At 36.6% G+C, this 16,521-nt stretch overlaps 1 protein-coding gene across 1 annotated transcript in view; it reads right to left on the bottom strand.

Annotated features, from left to right (window-relative positions):
• Positions 1-16,299, bottom strand: part of LOC129221075 (protein Wnt-7a-like) — a 48,877-nt gene extending 32,578 nt beyond the window's left edge. The window contains exon 1 of the mRNA XM_054855512.1: positions 16,035-16,299. Coding sequence (XP_054711487.1) covers positions 16,035-16,299 — 265 coding nt within the window. The remainder of the gene's footprint in view (positions 1-16,034) is intronic.
• Between the last annotated feature and the right edge of the window lie 222 nt (positions 16,300-16,521).

Here is a 16,521-nt window from a genome sequence, read left to right on the forward strand (position 1 = left end):
TTATAGCTATTAAAGACTTTACAATTCGTGTTCATTTGATAGTACTTTTTGAAGTTTTTGTCTTCAATTCTGCTTGAAATAATCTTTGCTCAGAGTTTTCTTTACACCGGTCCATGCACCTAAAAAGTCAAATCGCTTTTAATTGCTAAAACTGCTGAAAAACATAACTGAAACTTAATATGTTTTTCTTGGTTTTATTTTTTTCTTAGTTTTTATGAGAGCCAGTGTTATCACCGTGTCCAAGGGGAGGGGTTTAGGGGTTAAACCCCTCCCATTGGACAAAAAAATAATAAGTTTAATGAAGAAAATGTATATTTGACTTAAATTAACTCTTTAATGTGTGTAATTTTTTTTAAAACAGATTTTATAAAAAAGAAACAAACAAGGCTTGATTACAGTGAACCTGTGAAATGAAGAAATACTTTGGTCACTTGTGCAGCCAGAAAGATTCTTCGGGGGGGGGGGAGGCGATACAGCAGTCCTTACAAGTGGATAACGTCATACTAGGATCGGCAATTTGTCGTAAAACTAAATGTTTGTGAGGGGGTTGATCCCTCCCCCCCCCCCCGCAGGTAGTATTTAAACCCCTCCCTTGATGAAAATCTGGACACGGGCCTGTGAGAGCTATTCAATTATAAAGGAGCGAGATATTAGCTTTTGAACCCTTAGGGCAGCCTTATTTGGCACACTTACGCACTTATCTCAAACGAGCAGTGGCCAAATTGAAAAAAAAAAAATCGCCAAATTTGTGGCCAAGTTGGCGGCAAAACTTGGCGACCAAAAGACTGGCGATATATCGCCAAGTGTCCACAAATTACAACCAAATTACACTTGAGTTTACATCGAAATTAACAACGATTTCGCCCCAAAAAGAGGCAAAAGACCCCCTTTGGGGCATCCGAATGCAACCAAAGATGAAGGTGCACAACTAGACCCCACTAGGAGTCTACGTACCAAATTTCAACTTTCTAGGACAAACCGTTCTTGAGTTATGCGACATACATACACACATACATACGTATATACAGACGTCACGAGAAAACTCGTTGTAATTAACTCAGGGATCGTCCAAATGGATATTTCGGATGTCTGTACGTTCCTAGGCATTATATCCACGTGTGGTCGGGTTGAAAAAAAAACTCAACATTCATTCGGGGGTGAGCAAAATGGAAATGAAGGCCGATTTTTTAGTGAAAATTTTTTCGCGAATACAATACTTCCTTTTTTGTAAAAGGAAGTAAAAATAGAGATGGACTGGGGTGCCGTGAGAAAATTCTAATTCGTCAAAGAGTGTCGCGAGTTGGAAAAGTTTTAGAACTCTTGCTTTAGATCAATGAATACACCTATGTAAAAAATGTCTGTAATGCAATTTCTTTGGTCTGAAGAAAGACTCGTGTCGAACAATGTTTTGGTCAGTTTGCACCTTAGACGTTACTTTACTCGGCACTGTGTACACTGTTAAAAATTCAGGAAACTTTTATGGTAAATATTACTGTAAAATGTAGTGTTTACAGTACAGAAAAAAATTACAGCAAATTGTACCGAAGAAAATAAACGATTGCAGCGCCAATTGATACACCACGTGACTTGCAGTACAAAGCATATAACACCGTATTTCCCTTACTCGATGCGTCCCAACTCGCATGGTGGGCAGCAAAGCCGCCTGCCATTTCAAAGGTCCCAAGATCAAACCTGCAGTTCAAATTTTGAGTTTTTTAACTCTCGTTTATTCTACCGTAAAATTTTACAGTAAAATAGAATTTAACGGTAATAGTTACTGGCATCGTGGATGCCAGTAACTTTTGCCGTAAAATTTCAGGAACTTTTTTAACTGTGTAGCTTGTATAGTTCAGACATTGCACTTCAAACACTTCGGATTTACTCAGGGTTGGCAAAAACCCGGGTTTTTTTTAAAAGCCCATGGACCCAGGGTTTTTTGGGTTTTTTTAAATAACACCCAAAAAAAACCAACTAAAGTTGGGTTTTTTAAAAGAAATGTGGGTTTTTTTTTGTCTTTTTTTAGGGAAAATGTGGGGTACTTGTAGCATATTGTAGCATAAGTATATGGACAAAGTGCAAAAATTATCTTCGGGTAAAAAGCTGGAAAAATAGTTAAAATTCAGAGTTTTCTGAAGAAAAGTATAAAAGACGAAAAAACCCAAGAATGTTAAAGTTTCAGATTTTTTTGAATTTTCATTATTACCAACAGTTAAGGCAAAGTTACTTCTCGAGTGATAAAATCTATTGTTCGTTTTTAATTACTACATTTTTTTTTTTTTTTTTTTTGCATTTTACTTTATAGTATTTCATTTTGTTATGCAAAACTACTGTAGAACCTCAATTAGTTTAAATCCCTTTTTACTGAATTCCAGCTTAATCAAGACATTTCTTTGAATTTTATGTTGCCTGTTTCTCTATTTCTGTGTACAGGGTAAGAAGTATTAAATTTTTTTGTAAAATAATGAAAATACTGTACCTGTTCTGTTTTCTGTAGACCGTTTGAAAAATCTGTTTATTTCTAAAAAAAATTACCTTGTGTTTATTCGAGATTTGTGACGTGTTGGATAGCAGAAAATAATTTACATAAAAGCTTTTTAACTAAATTAGTTTCCTCTGTACAATCTACAAATATTGAGAAAATCAGACGTGACAGGACTTGGTCAAGATAATTTGAGTTATTTATTGACCAGCTAAAGAAAAAAGTTAAATACATTTATTTAAAATCTTTGAACTATATTTTTAATGCCGTTAAGAAATACTATCAAAATTCATTTTTTGTGTTCATTGTCTGTGGTGAAGAACAAATAAAAAAGGAGTTTAAATTGTGAAAATATTTAAATTAATTAATTTTTTTAAAAACTTCTCACAAAATTTTAAAAAACCCAAAGTGGGCTAAATAATGAGTTTTTTTAAATGGTTTTTTTTTTTTTAAAAAAAAACCTAATTGGGTCCAACCCAATTGGGTCCAATTCGGCCAACCCTGGATTACTTGCTCCACACAGAGAGAGAGAGAGACACCCTTTCTGCGTATCCGGCAGATAATGGCCCACTCGCAGTCGGGCCGATTATTTAATGATCGGTTTTGAAGAAGCTTGATAAATTGAAAATATTATTATTTGTCAATGGCTATTACCGCGCTTGATGCCATACGCCCATTATCGGCGGGTTCAGGGCTCCGAATGGGGTACTTAAGGCGGTAATTAGCTGACACTAATTGGAATGAATGGTGCAGTTACTTCCTTTTCTTCGCCACTTCCGAAAGCTGTAGTTTGCACCAAAATTGATAAGATAAGGAGGACCCGTTCCGTGGGCCCACTCTTTTGCCCATCTTCAATTAATTTACTGCGTGTTTGGAATGCTTATATTCTCGTCTCGACCCCCCCCCTCCTATCCTAACGAACATGATTCGTTTTCATGCAAATTAATAACCTGTAATCGAATGATAGAAAAACGTAGAGAATCGAGCTCTTGTCATTGCTTTCTTTTTAAATTATTGATTGAAAATTCTTATTGATAAGTCACTTTCAGCATGCACTTGATGAATTCGAGACCTGAAAACGGATTCCAGATAAGCACTTCGTGATCATTAAAATGCACTGGATAGATACTCTTTCGCGTCGAAAAGGATGTTTATAGTTTGAGGTTTTGAACTTTTCATTATTCATTATTATTTTTATTCAATGCACTAGTGGTACCCGCACGGCTTTGCCGAAAATTAAAAGGTCTTTTGGTTCGCATGTATATTTACAAATAATGGATGGTGAATTTTCTCGCCAATTGGCTTGTGCCCATGTTAAGGTTCCACGTTATGATAATTTCGTAATTTACTCGTCCATCTTGTGATAATTTTGTTCTTAAAATTGGAACAGAAAAAGAACCACATCGAATTTTCGAAAAGTCGCTTCGAGGTGCACACCCCCATACTACAAACTAACTTTGCGAAATTTCATGAAAATCGGCCGAACGGTCTAGACGCTATGCGCGTCACAGAGATCCTGACAGACAGACAAAGATCCGGACAGAGAGAGTTCCCGACAGATAGAGACTTTCAACTTTATTATTAGTAAAGATTAAAAATGTATAATTGAGTTTTACTGTCGTCTGCACTACATACTTCGTTTCCCAACTCATTCAATCAATCTCTCTGAAGTATAAATAAAACTAATAAGATTTGTTAACCATTAGGTCTTTCATCAGGCCCGTCATTTCGAATTTGTCAACGGGAGGGGGGTAAAGGGTGTAAAATTCAACATTTCAACCACGCGCACTTATTAGCAAAAGCATTAATTTTTCAAAGATAGGGGGAGCGGTTTTATTTTTAGAGTTTCTGTCGACTGAGAAATGAGTGATAATAATATAAAAATTAATAAATACATATTTTTTGCAATTTACAGAACTACTTCACCGATTTTAAATTTTAAAAAGTGAAGGACGATTTCAGAAACTTAACAATGTAAAGAACAAGTATTTGGTTAAAAAACTACAAATTTAGAGTAAAAGCACCGAAAAAGGAGTACCTTTTATTTCGGCATTTACAACCAACTTGATTAAGAAAAGTTGACAATATTGTGCATGATATGAAATTTAGGATTCCGAAATGAGGACCGTGTGGATATAAATTCCGGAAATGAAAATCCTAAAAAAAAAAAAAATCCGGAAACGGTTTGATTTTACGATGTATATGATGTGGTAGTATATGGTAGTTTAACGGTAGTTCTGGAAGTCTTGGATGTTTTTCAAGCGCGTGAAATGACGGACCTCTCAAATTTTAAAAGAGGCCAAATTGTTAGGGTGCGTCTAGTTGGAGTAAATGTATATGAAACATCTCAACTTTTTGGCGTTTCTAGAGATACAGTATCTAAAGTCACATGATAACCTACACATATTGCGGAAAGACAAGCTCGGCAAAGCAAAACAGTGGAAGGAAAGAGAAGCTCAGTGAAAGAAACCGACGGGTGTTGAAGCGGATTCTATTAGTATCTATAAAAAGTGAACAACAGCAGCAAAAGTGACCATAGAACTACAGTACAACCTCGATATCTCGAATCTCTCGGGATGGAATTTTTTTTCGAGATATCGAGTTTTTGAGTAATCAAGGTTTTTTAAAAATTACACTAGTAACTCTCACATTTACACACACGTACACTATATGCATTTATATATGTACTAAGGGAAATTTTCTAATTGTCGAAACTGCACAGGATGAAATTTTGAAATGAAAAACAATTTCAACTTGGTTTTTTCACCTAAAAATTTAAAAATTCTAATTTTATTTTTAACCAGTAGCCTCACATTCAAAAAGTTCTCAGCAGCCATTTTGTAGGAGTTAAAAAAGCTGAATAATGAAAATGAGGAAGGCATTTTCCGTTTTTGCTTGAAAACTGACGGACGAAAAATTGAAGCCCTTTCCTCAAAGTGGACAACATGTTCGAGAGAAATGCACAAAGATTCTAAACTCTGGGGAAAACACAGCACCCCCTTCATACCAACACTCTCTATTATCTTGCCTCAATCCCCTATTAACAAAATTTTCTGAGAAAAGGGATGAAAAACGTTAAGCAATTGTCCCTGGAACTGGTTATACTACAAAAATTGGCAAAGCAAAACAACAATTGAAACTTGCTTCTGTGCAAAAATTTCGACATATCAAGGGTTTCGAAAAATAAATTTCGAGATAACTATGGAAAATACATAGGGGTTTTTATAGAAAATGCTGGGGAAAATTTTTTTTTCGAGACATCAAGGGTTTCGAGATAAGGAGGTTCGAGATATCAAGGTTTGACTGTAAATCACGATCTGGATTCACCAGTGTGAGTGATTATAGTTACAAGAGCTTCTTTATAAACAGAACATTTACGGCAGAGTAGCGATTCTGAAATTTTTTTTTCCCAAGTGTTTTCATTATTTTGATAACTACCAGTATGTTCTCTTTGCAAATACGCAATTTACGTCGGATCACGACCCAATTCAGCAGGGAGGTACTTGAGCACCCGAGAAGGAACGTAGGCGGGCTTTCGAACGCCAAAAAAAAGTACCGAACCGTTCGAATCCAATTTTAGGACCCAAAAATGGCATTAAAAGGCTCTTTCCGCGATCTGTCAGCAGGAAATTTTGCAGATTTTTTCCCCCTGTTCCTGATTGATGGACACGCGTCACTTGAAGCAACTTTTATTTTTGAAGTTGACCGTGCAAAGCCGGGCGACGCAGCTGGTAATATAAAAAACAACCATTTGCATTTCATAAATCATTTATTTGCAGTTTAAACATCGCAAAACGCAGAGATTTCATCTGAACTCGATTCGGACTCCATTCCTTACGATTTCGTAAAAAATATATATACATATCTTATATATATATATATATATATATATATATATTTCTTCTGTGCGGACGCTTGTCACCATAAGGCTTTTAAACGGCTGGAACGATTTTGATCAAATTTTTTGTGTGTAATTAAGTTGTGGCAAGCATGGTTTATATAGAAGCACGATGGATCGCATCGGAAATGTTTTTTCTCAATTAATTAATTGAAACATCGGTTGGTTATATCTACCAAATGATTAGTATTTATTTAAACCTATTTTTGAGCGAGAACTGAAATAAATATTTAACCCGCTTCCAAAGGACAATAAGAAAGCCAGCAAATTTGGCAATATATGAAGCTCATTCAAGTACGCAGAGAAAGATAGCAAGTGAGAATGCCCAGCGAGAGAGCGGGATTTAAAAGTTTTCGTTCAAAAGATGGGACCACTAGTCGGTCGGAGTTCGTTTCGCTCACTGATCGGCTGGATTACAGTAACTTGGTGGCTTGGCGACTTTGGCCATGAACAATAGAGTTGCGGGATTATTTGTTTGCATTTTAAAGCTACTGTTAATGTAATTTATTGTGTTTTTTGTTTAATTCGCGAAATATTTTAAATTGCAAAGAATTCTTTTTGGTTTGTAAAGAGTGTAGTCACGTAAGTTGAAGAATGTTTATTTTATATCAGGAAGGGGGGGGGGGTGAGTGGTTTTCGCTTATTCAGGGAACTGTTTTTACCTTTATCATTTTTTCAAATGGTATCCTTTCGATATTTTTATTCTTTTTCATTTGGTGGACGTTGCAGCGGGATTTGCCGTTTGTTTTAGATGGGTAGTTAGTTTTTTACACGTAATATCTGAGGACGATTTTTATCCTTTTGAGTATGACTGAATGAAAAAATCATAAAATCTATGAAGATCTTTCAAGTACGCGAGAAAAAATAGTTAATAAAACTATTGCTCAGTAGGCATTAGATAAATCAAGTTGTAATAAATATACGCATTCTGACACCAAGTAGCTTAAATCAATTTCTTTGTACTTATTTTTGTCAACAAGAAGGTTCAAACACTTGAGAGTTTCTTAAAATTTTTCAACTTTTCAATTTACAAAGTTTGAACAAAACATCTGTCGGGTAATCTTGTATATACAGTGAAACCTCCCTTAACGGACACTCCCGAATAACGGACACCTCTAATTAACGGACATTTTTTCAAGTCCCGGTCCCTCAATATAGGCCATTCCATGTAATTCACTCTGAATAACGGACACTCCGAATAACGGACAGTTATTTCACAAAAAATTTCCCTTGCGATCGTAGCACTTCCGGGTTTTTTTTCTTTTCACAGAATATCTTAGTAACTGCTTGCCTTACAAAACTTTTCATCCTCCCACAACTGATATTCCACCCCCCCCCCCCGTTTTCCTTATCACTGTTTCTTGGAATTAATAGGGTGGTAAAAGGCATGGTAATTTTTGCGGGCAGCAAAAAAGAAAAAAAAAGTCATAATTTTGTAACGGCTAGTTTTGAGAGTATTGAAAGTGCAAACTGATGTCAGTCTAACAATTAACGTTCGTTTTTCTTAAGATTTTAATAAATTTTGTACACAATAACTATTCGAAAGTTAAGATAAAAAAGAGGAAACTGGGCGGTTTTTCTAACTGGGGCTCTCGGGAGATGCAATTGAGCAGACCGGCGCCGGTAGTAGTCGGCTTCATGGCGCCGTGGTTTCGCTGGGTTGTTTAATTTTTAGAAATGAAAAAGATTTGCCCATATTCAAGGTCATATTGCCAACTGTCAATCATGCAATAGTGATACTCGAGATAAAATAAATAAATTAACCATAAAAAGTGTGGGGGGGAGGGGGGTTGCTCCGCCGGAATCGCCGCGCCGCCGTTAGTAACGCAAAAAAGAGATGTCAAACTGTTTTAACTGATTACTTTAATTGATTAAATGCTTTTTAAGACAAGTGTGTGCTGTCAGTATACCTTTATTAAGAAAATACAGATTAATTACACTTGACGTAAAAGGTAGGAAACCTTTCGCAATTGTTTCGATTGTGTTCTACAAAGGGAACAACAGCCCATTTTGAAAAAGGTAAATTAAGTAGTTCCTCCTAATAGCGGACACCTCCCAATAACGGACAAAACTTCTAGTCCCTTAACTGTCCGCTATTCGGAGGTTTCACTGTATATATATTGAAAGGAAAAAAAAGAAATAAAAATCTGTAGACAAATAAGGATGGAAGAAAAAGATAGATATTCATCTTTTAACGATTATTGTCAGAAAAGTTTTTTCCCCCTCCAGTTTCTTTTCTTTTTTTTTTTTTTTAGCCATTTCTTCATTTTACGAGAATTGTGCTATTCATAACGGACTGCCGCAGGAGACAAACGAACATTAGTCATTTCTCGTAATAAAAAATGAACTTTATAGCGATTTTAAAAAAAATGCAACATCGTAAAAGAACATTATGAAACACGTCATCCCCCCCCCCTCGATGAGGTCGACCCAATGTTACTCGCTCAAAAAGTAAAATCGAAGAATAAAATCAATTAAACGGAATTCTTGTCAATGGAATGTATCTTTTATATACCTTTTACATGTACATTAAGTGACAGAATTCGCTTTGTAACCCCGATGATAAAACCGCGATTGATCTCAAACGAAGAAAGCAGAAAGAAAAGGAAGAAAAAGACATTAAAAAAAAATCACCTTCTAGTGTTCGAATGTAGAACCTCTATAACTGGAGAGGCCAATGCTTCCGCCATGTTGGAGCAAGCGTACTTATCGCACAACGAGGAAATCTTTATCTTCTTTATCTTTACCAAGGGCGCCCATATAGGGGGCAAGGGGGGCTCAAGCCCCCCCCCCCCCCTAGAAATGAGAACTTACTTGCTTTCAATGCTTTCTTCTTTGCAAAAATGAATAAAAATTTCTTTTCCAGCCATTAATGAATAAGTTATTAAAAATGTCATATTTTAATATCTCTAATCTGTACTGAACTCGGTTTTTGTGGGGAAAATATTCTGCTAAACCACGGGGAAAATTTTTGAGACCCCCCTAAAATTTTGCATATGGGTGCCCTTGATCTTTACTAATAATAAAGCTGAAAGTCGCTTGCCTGGATCTGTTTCTGTCAGGATCTCTGTGACACGCATAGCGCCTAGACCGTTCGACCGATTTTCATGAAAATTGGCACAGAATTAGTTTATAACATCAGGGGGTGCATCTCGAAGCGATTTTTCGAACATTCGATTTGTTCTTTTTCTACTCTAATTTGAAGAGCATTTTCCCGAGCAAAATTATCATAAGATGGACGAGTAAATGACTAAGTTATCACAACGTGGAACCGTAACATGGGCAAGCCAATTGGCGAGAAATTCATCATACATTTTTGGTAAATATATAGGCGAACCAAAAGACCTTTTAATTTTCTACTACAGGCAAAGCTGTGCGGATGCCAATAGTTTCTAATAATAAAGCTGAAAGTCTTTCTGTCTGGATGTCTGGATCTCTGTGACGCGCACAGCGTCTAGACCGTTCGGCCGATTTTCATGAAACTTGGCACAAAGTTAGTTTGTAGCATAAGGGTGTGCACCTCGAAACGATTTTTCGAAAATTCGATTTTGTTCTTTTTCTATTCCAATTTTAAGGACATTTTAACGAGCAAACTATCATACCGTGGACGAGTAAATTACCATATTGTCATAACGTCGAACCGTAATATGAGCGAGCAAATGAACGTAGCAAATTGGCGAGAAATTCACCATCCATTATTTGTAAATATACAGCCGAACCAAATGACCTTTTAATTTTTTTACTATGGGCAAAGCCGTGCGGGTACTACTAGTAAATAAATGAAAAAATTTAAAAAATCCCCTGCAAAAAATTTTGATGGCGCCACTTGCGCCATAATCTTTCCCTGTGGGCACCCCTGCATTTGACTCAATGCAACATAGGCTAAAGAAATGCAAGCATCACCAACAATGCTATTCGCAACTCCAGAGCTCGAATACGCTACCTTGCGGTGATAAACAATACTAAAGAAAAAGGTAAAACATTCCATTCCACGTGTTCTCTTTGGGGTAAATGACAGGCTTCAGACAGTTTATGGTGCAATGTAATTTCAGAAGAATGAAAAAGAAAGCTTCCCACAAATACGATGAAAAATGAATGTCGTCCACTGAGCATCAAAGCAAGTTACGGCATGCGTTTGTTTTACCTTTTTCGTCCGCCATTAGACAGTGGCTGCAGCGCCCCCTATAGTTTATTGGAGTTCCGAAATAATATCTCAAACTCAATGCTACTAATAATAAGCGGCTCATTAGTGTGAAAAATATCGTCTGTTGTCAAAAAGAAATTTTATTAAAAAAGAAAAATTAATCCTAGTGAGAAGAAAATGAAACAGAATTATTCCGTTACCAATTTTTTATTTATCGTCTGCATATACCTAACTTCATGATATTTTGTAAACATGTTTTGGCAATTAGACTTGTTATGGTATGGTTTTTGAGAACCTCTCCGAGAATATCGGAGAGGACGATTGTAATGTGTTTGTGAAGGCTTCCATTCTTTTTTGAGGTGTTATAATGAGTTTTTGTGATGAATATTATGGTGTGCAATGTTATAATGAAACTCTATGCTTTTTTTATACAAATAAAATTTATCTTTTTTTTTTTTTTTTTTTTTTTGAGTCGTTAGTCCATGAGAGTTATTACAAGACAAATAATCGAATTTTGAGCAGTGTCAGAAGGTAAGTTTTAACAGTTGAATATTATTGTATTTTCTTATCAAATACATACTCCCCCTATAGTTTATTGGAGTTGCGAATCGCTGAGACGCACTGTATCAAGTGTGATTCAAAATGGCGGATGCGTCGACTCCTCCACTACAGGGGCCTTAGTTCGAGGGGGACTCGAAGAGATTCGTTCTGCGGTCGGCCTTCTTTGGAGAAAGATGTTATTAATAACCTTCCCCCATCGAGTGGAAGTATTGTGAGCCGCTGCAAGATTTATGGCTCTGCTGTGGCCACTTTTGGGAAGAAGGGAAATCTTGTGGGGTGGAAGGGCAACACAGTTAGGTCTGTGGGAAGATTCGGAAACGTTTGTCGTTTTCGGTTCGTCGAAGAAAATGCCTCGGAATTTCACAAACCGTAGGTTCTTGCTTGGTATTGTTTCATAACAAGGTTTTTGCCTTAAGGGAGTGGACACATTATGAAAGAAAAATCATTAAACAGTTTAGAGTTTTGACATTTTTTGCACTGATTCACTTAAAAAGCAAAATCATAACATAAATTACATTATTTTTTTGTTTAAATTTATTATTATTATTATTATTTTTTGAGCAATCACGATTGCTTATTGTTCTCATTTGGCTGTTTTTGATGTTAGCTGATTTTATTTTCCCACCGCCTCCCTCCGCACCATCACCGTCGACCGGGTTCTCACGATGCTGCACCTATAGCGAAAGCCGTCTCCAGGTTGCGTCCATGTCCTGCGCTCACGCGCATTCATACACGCACACACACACACACACACACAAACACATACACACACAAACACATATGCCTACACACACATACCCCCCCCCCCCACACACACACATTCATACACACAACTATCCACACACTTATGCCAGCACACAGACACAACCACACATGCCTAAACATACATAACCCCTACACACACTCGTGATTGCGAAAAACATAATTTAAACTCAAGATGTCAAAATTCAAATTATTTTTTTTTTTTAATGTGGGGTTGCTTTAAATCGCTAAAACTCAAAATATTCTTGATCAATTTTCAGTTTTTTTTTTTTTTCAAAAAATGATGCACAAATATCTAAGCTTTAGTTTTTATTCGGCGATTTAAAAAAATATTAATTTAATAAAAAATTGAAAATATTTAAAGAAAAATTTCGCAAAATTCGAAGATACTTTTTTTTTTTCTTTTTTAATCGTACTTTTTGCAGAAAACGTTTTAAACGACTTTCGTTTTGCAGAGTAAAAATTAAAGTAAACTGTTTGAAAAAGGTACACTCCAAATTTCATTTATCTTGATCAGTTCTTGGCTTATAAGAGTTAGAATGCAAAAAATCGGGAAAAATTGCATCATGGAGAAAAACGCGTTTAAAGTTTTAAAGTTAAGTATAATATTAGTTAAATGTATGCAACAGAAATAATTTCAGTAAAACCCCTCTAATGCGGACACTAACGGGTCAATTATTTTTTTTTTTGTCCGCAACAGAGGTGTCTGCAGGACAGGGGTTTGATAATGTTAGCTGCATGTAAAGTATCCATACTAATAATACAAAGCTGAAGAGTTTGTTTGTTTGCTTGGACGCGCTAATCTCGGGAAACTACTGATTCGAATTGAAAAATTCTTTTTGTGTTGAGTAGTCTATTTACTGAGGAATGTTATAGGCTTTTTTTTAAAAATCAGTTTGATCAAAATATTTTTAATTACAAATTAAATGTTTAATTATAGTATTAGTTCTATGAATTACAAAACGATGGCGGGGGAAGTTAAGTTCTATGAATTACAAAACGATGGCGGGGGAATTTTGTTCTATGAATTCCTAATAGATGGCGGAGTAAGTTAACTCATCGAGAGGACGCTGGCCGACAGTGACGATAGCTGCGAGAAATCAGGCAGCGCGGCTCAAACGCTTGGTAGGCAACGCTGTTGTGGTTAGCAAATTGATTTTTGAATGCGGTTTTTTTTTTCGATATTCAGGTACATAATTTGATTTTGTAGGATTTTTCGTTTGGGTTTTGTTTTCCTTATTTCTTAAACGTTTGTTTTGTTCTTATAGTTGCAGATAGTTACTTATCTAGGTAAATAATTTCATTTGTCGTATTATTCAATTTATAACGTATTTTTTTCAATAGTACTGTTTATTTGGCGAAACATTTTAAATTGCAGAAAAAAAAACGCTTCACTCGCTAAAGGGCAGGGTTACGGTAGCGTGGTTGCTTGGAGCGTTAAGCGATGAACTATACAGTTGAAGAATTATTTTGAGTTTTAAAGCTACTGAATTCTTTTTATGGGCGAGGGGGCTCGGCCGAGTGCAGACGACATTTCCGAAACCACCGATGGAACTGCAGCCACATCAGGAGCGCGCGAGTCTTCGGTCACGTGAAAAACATTTTATGTTCTTTTTATGCATTTTGGCGAACAGTTGTAAATTCCAAAGAAACTTGAATAAGTTTTTTGAAAAGGTGTTTACGCATTTTAATTGAAGGAAAATGATCATTTTCATATCAGAAGGGGCGTGCATTTTTTTTTATACATATATTCAACGGGCTTCCCTTAAATTCTTAGCACGGGCATCGCCGTGCGGGTACTGCTAGTAAATGATGAAGTGTTTGTTAGTAAAAATCTTATGAGAACTAATTTATCAAAAGGGAACATATCCATTTTCTAAAAATGTTCTGGAGGTGAGAAAAACGAATTAGGGTAAGAGCAAAATAGTTTTATCAACTCCTCTGGGTACAGAATTGAGAACGAAAGCACAGCAAATCATGGCCCAGAGTAAGAAATGTTTGTGTAAAAAAAAACAACGAGATATCGCCATCTTAGTTTTGGATATGAGCCCTTTTGAATGAAAACCCGAATGTTGAAAATTCCAATTTCACCAAAACCCTGATAGTCCACCTTCTCATCTTCTCTTATCGAAGTCCATGAATCTGAACAGGCCCGTGTCCAGGATTTCATAAAGGGAGGGGTTTTGGTTTCAATAATTTTTCATTCATTTCTGCATTTTCAGGAAAACACAACGGTGTGCCAAAAAATTATTCATTTCTGTTTGATGGTCACAATGAGGGACAAAACGGGGAGTCAAATTCCTAGAAGATTTCGCTTTAAGTAATATTACCATATCTGTTATTGTATTTTTTTCGGTGGAACGTCGTTTATCGGCCCTCATTTAACCGGGATAAAATTTGTAGAGTTAAAAGATATATACCAAACCAAACCCAGTGGCACCTTAGCCCATGGGGACTAAGGCCTACTGTGCTCATCTCAGTCTTCCTGACCAAGGGCTCTGCGGTGCTAGACAGATGTTCCGGTTAGGTGGTCAGCCTAACGCGTAACCTCCAGGGTTTAGTTCCCAAGCGCTCTTGGTGCTCATTTTATCGGCCCACCAAAGGGATGAACGGCTAAGTCAACACATAGGGATAGAACCCGGACCTGTGGCGTGGAAGTCTACCACTGAGCCACAAGGGTTCAAAAAATATATACGCACTTAAATAATAATTGTAAATTATGATTGCTGCAAGAACAGAATTGTAAATGCGACAAATATTCGGTGTTTGTTTTGATTAAACATACAACTCTTGAATAGAACATACAATATAAAGTATAGAACTACTAATTTAACAAACAATATGGAGATTTTGGAGCGTCACACTGACACTGCTGCAGCTGAACTATAAATGATAAAGTATCTTCTAGAAACGGTACTATTTAGATTTGTTAGAAAACTTTGTCTTTTTTTTTTTTGCTTTAATCTATACTAATATTATAAAGAGAGAGGGCGGATTTTTGTGTGTTTATATGTTCGAGGTGATCTCTGGAACCACTGCACCTATTTGAAAAATTCCTTCACTATGAAAAGTGCTTTCTTACTGAGTGACATAAGGCTACAATTCGAAAAAAATCCAATAAATAGTTCTTTTTACTTCCTTTTACAAACGAACTGATATGTGCATCACATGACTTCCTTTTACTCCAATTTAATGTCATTTTCCCATTATTGGCTATTTTAATGTGATTCAATAGTTTACTCTCTGAAAAAAGATATCTCTCTTTTTCCAAAATATGATTTTAGTCGAAAAAGAGAAGCCATTTCTAAATTTCTAGGAAACTTAAAAGGGGATGGTAAAAAAAAAAAAAATGCCGTGCACAAGCTTCAACATTCAAGTTAATTTTAAGCCAAATTTGCACTTTTCCTCATTTGGTTTATTATTTTTCACCAATGGGAGGGGTTTAACCCCTAAAACCCTCCCCTTGGACACGGCTCTGAATCTGAAAGTAGTGGATTAAAATTTGAGAATTTTGGACATGTGTTCCTTTGGATCTAAAAGTCTTCGTAGTACAGATTCTTAAATATATATCCCCCCTTTCGTTCAAAATAAAACGTGCAGAGGACGGATTTGTTCCCTTTTGATCGAAAAGACACACATTACCATTAAATAAAAGAGGATTTTCCACGTGCGGATTTCTTGAGAGTAATAAAGGTCATCTGAAAGATTAAGAAAATGAATTTTTCTAAAAAGTGGATATGAGGCAGTGAGAAGCAAAGGGATGCAAGTGGACATTTTCAAGTTTTAAGTAAAACGCGTATAAAGATTACATCCTAGGTAGGCTTTCCTTCATTTTTTTTTCTTCTAAATCATGCTGTACAGCAACACCTACCAGGGCTACTAGTGCTATCCCTTGCCCTAAGAGTGCGGAGGGGTTTACCTACCATTTGCACTCGTTATCTCCAAATTTTTAATTTTACCACTTACATGCCTTTGCATCTCACTACCTCATATGTTCCCTTTTGATAAATTACTCCTCCTAATGTAATTTTGCTGCAAAGCATCGTGTTTTGCTCTAACAAAAACTAAGAGTGCTTGTTTGGAACGGTTTTTTTTTTTTTTTTTTTCGTATCCACATCAACCGGATTGCCTTCGATCCGATTTAGTCTGGTCGAACGAGGTAGCACTGAAAAAAATCTAATTAAACTCACCTACGACGAGCACGTGACCAAAGACCCTCGCGCTCCCGATGTGGCTGCAGTTCCACCGGTGGTTCCGGAACTGTCGTCTGCACTCGGCCACCCCGAGGCGAGCCCCCTCGCCCACCGCCGCCACGACGTCCGGCCGGGCCTCGCACATCCGGGCCTGCGCCGGACTCAGTCCGGGGATCCGGGGACACAAGTCGGACGCTCGCACCGCCGACACTCCGGTGGGGTACGCTCTGGAACGAGACAACAGAACAAACACATTCAGCATTTATTAAGTCACTAGCTGCGTCGCCCGGCTTTGCACGGTCTGCCTCGAAAATAAAAGTTATGTCAAGTTACGTGTACGTATACAATCACGCTTGAACAAACAAAAAAAAAAAAAAAAAAAAAAAATCAGAACAATTTTGTGGTAGATTGCGGAAAAATAACCAAAAAAGGAAACATTTTAAATTTTCCGATTACAGGAAAAGCCTATAAAACAAAAACCAGA

Source organism: Uloborus diversus, chromosome 4 (genome assembly GCF_026930045.1).
Source record: "Uloborus diversus isolate 005 chromosome 4, Udiv.v.3.1, whole genome shotgun sequence".
Lineage (NCBI taxonomy): Eukaryota > Metazoa > Arthropoda > Arachnida > Araneae > Uloboridae > Uloborus > Uloborus diversus.